This window comes from Lutjanus erythropterus, chromosome 2 (genome assembly GCF_056507025.1).
Source record: "Lutjanus erythropterus isolate fLutEry1 chromosome 2, fLutEry1.hap2, whole genome shotgun sequence".
Taxonomy (NCBI): Eukaryota; Metazoa; Chordata; class Actinopteri; order Lutjaniformes; family Lutjanidae; genus Lutjanus; species Lutjanus erythropterus.
Window position 1 is genome coordinate 29,537,401 of NC_139318.1, and position 7,606 is coordinate 29,545,006.

The following is a 7,606-nucleotide window of genomic DNA, read 5'->3' on the forward strand; positions in this document are numbered from 1 at the left end:
TCTGTGATAAACTGAAGATTGTTCCTTTACAGGTTGAGAAAGGTGATTTTTAAGAGTTTTACTTTTAAGAGTAATATTACTCCAAAAACATATATAATAGTAAAACTTGGACAAAGAGTATATTTAGCTGATAATACTCACATACTTTGGTTGTGAATGCAGGAGTTTTACTTTGGTCGAGTATTTGCAGTATTATGTGCAGCATATACACTCTATGGATTCCAGGGGTAATGTGGGAGTACCGTATTTCATAAGGGGGATAGGCGAACGCAACCTGGCAACCCGGCTCCTGTCAAAACCTCACTGCAGAGCATGCCAGTTGCTGCTGAACTTGCGCACTAAAGTTAGCCTCTTTGCACTTGTCAGTAGCATAACTGCAAACTTACCATGGCAGGCAAGAGGGCGTTAGTAATCCTGTCTAAAGGTGCAGAAGAGATGGAAACTGTTATCCCAGTGGACATCATGCGTAGAGCCGGGGTTTGTAACTGTCTGCGTGCTGTATGTTAGCAGTTAGCTAACGTTAGCTAACATTACCACTGACCAGTACCATTTAGCCAGCTAAGATAGCCTGAATTGAATTTATATAAATGTTAGCCACCCACTCAGTCAGTGCACGACACTATCATGATTTTAATGTTTTAATTGTGTACAGCAGTCTTACTGTTTCTGAGTTAATGATGGAAATCACAGCGTTAAGCAATAACGCTAACGTTAATACAACCCAGCTTGCTAACTTTGCCGAAGTAACAGCAGCAGTAAGGTGCTACGCCACTTGATAGTTCACAGTTTAAGATTTTTGCTATTTAATAAGTTATTTAGTCAACTGTTGGCGCACTCACAACCTGTAAAGTGAGTGCAGTGAGAGGCCAAGCTAAATGTCAAAGTCCAGCGTCAGTGCACCTCTCCGCCATTTGATAGCTTTCAAAATAAAAGCCTCCATCTCCCATATACAGTACAGACAGGATGCCATGTCTTGCCTTTATGCCAATGCTGTACTTTTATGCCCAAACCTGTAGATTGCAGTGACGGTGGCAGGACTGACGGGCAAAGAGCCAGTGCAGTGCAGCAGAAACGTCGTCATTTGCCCTGATGCCAGTCTGGAGGATGCCAGCAAACAGGTTGGGCTCAGCAACTGTGTTCTAACACCGTCATTATATTTAAAATTGTTGCCTAAAGTCAGTCATTGCCATATTTTGTGTTTTAGAATCTATATACTTTCAGAATGAATAGCTCTATTATTTAAATTATGGTGGATGATATCTTGGAATTTCAAACCTTGCAGTCTCACTTTATTTATCTTGGTTTGTCTCTCAGGGGCCGTATGATGTGGTGCTTCTGCCAGGAGGAATGCCAGGGGCCCAGAATCTGGCAGAGGTGAGAAATATTTGGACAAACTGGATGTAGATGGATCGGTCTTGTCATGTTCTGAAGCCGTGATGACATGAGTTTCCCATTGCAACCTCACAACATGGGATACCTGTGCCACACCTTGCTGCTGTGGTCCTGCTTGGTGGCAGGGCCATAGACAAGCTCAGTGGTTCTCAAACATTCTCTGTCATGATGCCTACTTTTAGAAGTAGAAGAAATGTCATGCCTGCAATGCCATGTAAAACTAGAAGGTTACTCAGAGAGCACAGTCTAAATGGCCTGTCTCGCAATGTTAATAAACTAGAAAAATACTTTCTGTATCTTCCCTGTCATTCGGATCCGCTCCAAAATATAATGGGTTCTGCTTTAGCCCATGCTCCACCCTTCCTCCATGGTTCCTTAAAACCGGGCCTGTGGTTTTTCTGTAATCCTGCTGACAGACAGACAAACCAACACCAGCAAACCAGCAAACATAACCTCCTTGGCAGAGGCAATAATAATGATATATTCTTAGAAACAGTTAATAATAATGTGAAATTTACCAACAAAACAAGCCAAGTTAAATCTTATTTTCATTAAATAACAATATCAAGATCATGAATCAACTGAAAACCTTTCAGGCTTTAAATTGTTTTAACTATTTCTCTTTAAAATTAAACAATTTGTCTAAACATGCTGCAATCAAAGTGAAAGCTGAGAATAAAAAACATCTTGGTGTATAATTTGTTAAGAGTTTACCACTCAAAGACTGCCACCTTCAGGACGGTGTAGGTGTGGTTTGATCAGATTTCATTGAAAGCTGCAAGTGACAACCAACCAACAGTTTGTTATATATTTTTATCTCTGCAAACAATTCTAAGGAACTACATCAAAATCTTGTTATGTAAATGATATATAAATCACCTTGTATCCTTGAGAATATCACCTTCCAACTGAGACCCATCCACTTCAAACCAGTGAGAAATGAAAAGTTCCAACTTTGGTGCAACATTTTGTATTCATGTAGGATCCCAGCCTAATAGTAAGAAACTGATTGAGAAAGTATGTTTTCAGAGCCTTTTAACTTACATGGATAAATCTTTCTAACCATTATCATAGCCTCACTAGCACAAAAGCATGCTTGTTATTGTTATCTCATTCGAGTTTAGATATGATTTACAGTTTCCCTTGGTTTATCACGTCTGTTCAGCAATGCCTGTCTCACAGTTCAACTTCCAGTCACTGATGGCACTGTAGCACAAACACCATCCACCTCCACCACAATTGGAAGAGAGGAGACTGAGGTGGTGACACAGTACAAGTATATGGCCCTTAAAATAGATTATAAACTTAATTTGGATCAATGTGTTAGTGCTATTTTTCAGAAGGGTCAGAAACAAATGTTCTTTCTCAGAAATATAGACATTTTTAATGCTGATTACGTCATTCTTACTCTGTTTTCTAAGTCCATCATTCAAAGCATCTTGTCTTATTGTGTTGTTTGCTGGTATGGGAACTCGAAAACAACCCACAGGAACAAGCTGCGGAAAACTATTTAGACCTGTCAAAAAAATCATTATTTATTCATGATTTGAATTGCCTTGACTGAGGGTTGGATTGCTATTGGTGTGTTTAGTTGTTGTTGCTGCTTTATATTTGTTCTACATTGTTGTGTCAATGTTTTTACTGACCTACGTAAGCACATAATGTAATACATAAGATACACGCAATGTTTGTAAGTTGCCTCTTTTAGGACAGCAGAGTTTTCTAAACTAAACTAAAACAGTTTGAGAACTGCTGGATAGGCCAATCCCTGTGAGAGTTTCTGCAAACACTCAATGCACTAAAATACGGGTAATTAAAAGGCCCTAATTGATTTATCCTGTCACAGTAATGCACTGAATCAGGCATAATTATTTGATAACCCAAATTATTTTATATTTGTATTTGTTTTTATAATACAGTGTATAAAGCTGAATACAACATTTTTATGTTGTGAGCATCATGCATTTATAATTTGGGGTGTTGGGGTTTATTTGAAGCTATATCCTTCATAGCAAGAAGGTTCTGGATTTGAATTTGTCAGCTGGCTGGAGCCTCTTTGTGTTGAGTTTACATTTTCTCCTTGTGTCTGTGTGGGTTTTCTCTCAGTGTTCTGGCTCGGTCCAACAATCCAACGACATTTGAGGACCCTAAATTTCTAATACATGTGAATGTTAATATGAATGGTTATTTTCCCTCTATATGTCAGCCCTGTGATGAACTGGCCAGTTGTTCAGAGTGTCCCCCACCTCTTGCTCAATGTCATCTGCAAAGGATAAGCTTGTATAGATAAAGTGGCCTATTGTTCAGTGCCTGATGGGATAGACTACAGTTCTTCTGACCCTGAACAGGATAAAAGGGTATAGAAATCGGATGGATGGAAAATAATTGATCCTAAAAGCAATATTACAATGTGTCACCATCGTTAATAATTAAGAGATTAGTTCATATGTCATGTATTGTTATTTGGTATCAGTGTTTACACTTGAATCCTTCCAAAAAATACATTTTGGGGCTTTAGAATTGAGAGTACAAGAAAATTATTGACATATTCTTTATTATTTTGTATCCCTCTGTGCCACAGGGATGTCTGCTTACTTGTGTAGTGTTCTCAGAAAGTAAAATTTGATATTATGAAAGTCAAACTTATTTGATAGATCTAGGAAACACCATGTTTATTGAAATGTTATTTGTGTAATAAATCTGTGTTTTTATTGAAGCAGTGATGGTTATTTCTGATGTGTTTGAAAAAATGCTGTTTTATTTCAGTGCTTGTACCGCAGTCAGCATGTACACTGTGCAATCACATGGCCTCAAATGACTCACTGTGCACCTGCTTTTCTTGCTCTCTTGCAGTCTCCTGCTGTGAAAGAGGTGCTGAAGGTTCAAGATGACAGAAAAGGCCTGATTGCAGCCATCTGTGCAGGTACAGTTTGTGAAAAAAAATAACCCAAAAAACAGGAAAACTCATAATTATACAGGACCAACCTCTAATAGTGACGTCTTTCTGTGGGTTAAAGTTTAAATGTGACATGACCTCAAATTTGACCACCATGTTTTTGCTCTCAATCAACTAGATGAAAATTACCCAACCTACACAGTGCAGTTCACGCTCATGCTTGCTTTCTAAAATAGCATCTTCATAAGTAATTGAGCAGTAAATGTACTCACAGTCATTTTCCATATCAAATCAAACCAGTTTGACAATCCAATGGCATAAATTAATAAACCGTGCACTGTGCTACCATGTGACCTGTAACCATTTTTAACTAGAAATAACACTAAAGGTATGATATAGTGTTTTTAAACATACCAAGCTAATGTTGTGCCAGTAAATAGGATTTGGATTTTGCCTGGAAACTAGAATTAAAGATCTTGGACAGAAAAAAGGTGCAGTTTTTATATGCACATGGCAGTGGTTTCAGTGGATTTTCTTGCATTTTTAGTCATTGGATGTGCCCTTAACACACCATAACCATATTTTTGAAAAATATACACTATTAACCATTGACATGCTTCATTAATTTATCCTTACATGGCTGACCCCTTTTTTGTCATTTTTAATGAAAAGGTGAGGGTTTGATTAATAACTGTCCCTGAGTGAACCCACGAGTACTGACATTTCATTTGACAGCCTCCGTATGCAGAGAAAGGACACTGGAAGGACATTCTGAATAGGGACGGGGACCAATGCGGCAAAGTGGATTGAAGGGTGTCCTAGAAAATGACTGAAATCCTCACAGGAATATACAGTTTAATGAACCTGCCAGCAAGAGGGCCAGTTGCAAGGCTCATTATTCTGCCCTAACATGAAAAGTATTATCTTAGCATGTGAAAAAGTTCTGTTCAAAAAGGACTTGATTAAAATCCAGAACAATAATGAGTGTTAAAAAAAAAAAAAAGACTAGCCGGGTAAGTTTACTATTATATGCCTCTCTTTTTTTAGTCTATAAAAGATGCATTATTTTTAGGATTTACCAGATGCTAGAAATATGGCTGTTATCTCCCTTCTCTCCACCTCTGCCTCGCTGTCTGACTCTGGTTCTCAGAAGGTCTTTCCTCCTCCCAGACTGGCGTCCTCTGGGTGGGGACGGGCTGTAACAAGAGTAGCTCAGCTTTAACGGGCAGTCTGCTGTTCTGCCAGGGGAAAGTGTAATCTTTAGACTGCATGGGAAGGCAGCCAAGGAGCATAATCAATAACTTTCTATTTATTAACAGTTTTTGGATGAGCTCACTGCAGTGCTAGGACATTGCCAAAGTTAATGCAGCAGCAGTCAATGTCTTCAGCCTCTCCTTTTTTTCCTCTCTTTTCAGTGTGGTGCAGCACAGTCTTTGGGGAGAGGCTGAAACTGTATACTGTATGTGCGTTATTATTAGAAACAATGGTACAGCTGAGAGGACACCTTTAGGACATAGTGTTGTCATCAAATATTTTGTACTTACGATGTTCATTTTTTGTACAAACTGTAATCCTTAATATTAAAGGCAGCATTTTCTGTATTTTGATTTGTATTTGGCTTCAGGGAAGTGATTCAAGGATACAGTGTTTCTCCTGATTTTACCCGTGACTCCTTTTTTTTTTTTTTTTTTAAACCCTCTTAAACTGCATAAAGATGAAAACCTGGACTGACACAAGCACGAGAACATGTTCCTAAGTGTCAGTTTATAACAGGAAGCTGTTAAATGAGCCTTAAAAAGCTTTGCCCTTCTGCAGGTCCCACTGCTCTTCTGGCACATGGCATCGGGTACGGCAGCACGGTCACCACACATCCTGCCATGAAGGAGAAGATGATGGCTGGAGGTAAAAAAGAGAAAAAAAACTTAATGCAAACAGAAGTGTGGTAAATTTGTTGAAATGTTGTGGCTTTAACATTTGCAGCTCTAACTCAGGACAGGAGAAGTTGTAATTGCTTGTAACAGGCAGCAGATGGCGCTGTACTAGCTCTTTCTTGCCTATAGAAAATCATGTCACTATGCAGTAAAGGAGAGCACACTACTCAGGTGAAAGCGGATGCGTGAATTTGACAGAACATACTAGAACTGGGTCAGTTGAAATGATGATAGATTATCTACAGTATGTGTAAGTGCTTAAAGGCTTTCAGTCAGTAGCTTGAAGCTCTTCTATTGTGATTATCCTTATGGTATTGCTCTTTGTCTTTTTTTAGACCACTATAAATATTCAGAGGCTCGAGTACAGAAGGATGGACATTACATCACCAGCCGTGGGCCAGGAACCAGTTTCGAGTTTGCCCTGACGATCGTAGAGGAACTTATGGGGGCTGAGGTTGCAACTCAAGTCAAAGCTCCTCTTATTACGAAAGACTGACTGTAGCTGTATGTTCACTGAAATGCAAGCAGCACTAACTGCTATGTAAGTCTGGCACTATTGACACAGCTAACCCAATGTAGCTGGCACAAAGAGTCAAAGTCACTAGTGACGAATCATTCTCCCCCGGGAACATAAGGATGTTTCTGTCCTGAAAGGTAGTGGTCTTCCTTTTGTCTGTCTTAGTTGGCAGTGAAAGGCACCTTTCTGTTATTTATCATTGGATTACAATATGGATAATAACTGCACAGGCTTTCCACATGAGATGAAATTAATTTTGTTTCATTGTACTCCTCAAATTGTTGACTGCTTGCAGTGTTGCACTCATTAAAACATGAATGTGATGAAACTCTTGTTTGTCTTATATTACAAATGTATTATAACAGGGGTTCCCCAATTTCAAGCACCGCAACAATAGTTACACATTAGATCACAGATGCCCCAATTTGAGAGGATTTTGTGTTAATGAACCCCTGGGTAATTTCTGAAAAAAAAAAAAAAAAGGTTTAAAGATAATAATGGGGATTCTGTGGGTGCTGGAAATCCTTGAAAACACATGAATTTTATGACATGTTTTCAAAGTTTGAAAGTGCATGGATTTTAGATAGAATATCTGAAACTGCTTGACACTAGGGCTGTTTATTGGCAAGATATGATATGTATCACTTTACAGGGGCTATATTTAATATATTGTGATATTGTAAGAGAGGTAATACATTGCTTTTTTAATCTAATTTTCAAAAAAAAACTGTCATAGTATAAAGAACACATCACCAAATTCATAGAATTTGAGTTTACTGTTTATACTATCAGAACAGTGAAGATAGATAACACTGCTATCTAGCATTCAGGAGTTTAAACAACAAAAACTGTCCCACTGCAACGAATCTT

General features: G+C 38.5%; 1 protein-coding gene across 1 annotated transcript; it reads left to right on the forward strand.

Annotated features, from left to right (window-relative positions):
- The first annotated feature begins 277 nt into the window (after positions 1–277).
- park7 (parkinson protein 7) lies at positions 278–7,064 on the forward strand. The gene is made up of 6 exons (XM_084736623.1): positions 278–477; positions 1,017–1,118; positions 1,315–1,374; positions 4,246–4,315; positions 6,104–6,190; positions 6,555–7,064. The coding sequence occupies exons 1-6, from the start codon at positions 388–390 to the stop codon at positions 6,713–6,715; spliced, it is 570 nt and encodes a 189-aa protein (XP_084592749.1). The 5' UTR covers positions 278–387; the 3' UTR covers positions 6,716–7,064.
- Positions 7,065–7,606: the final 542 nt, after the last annotated feature.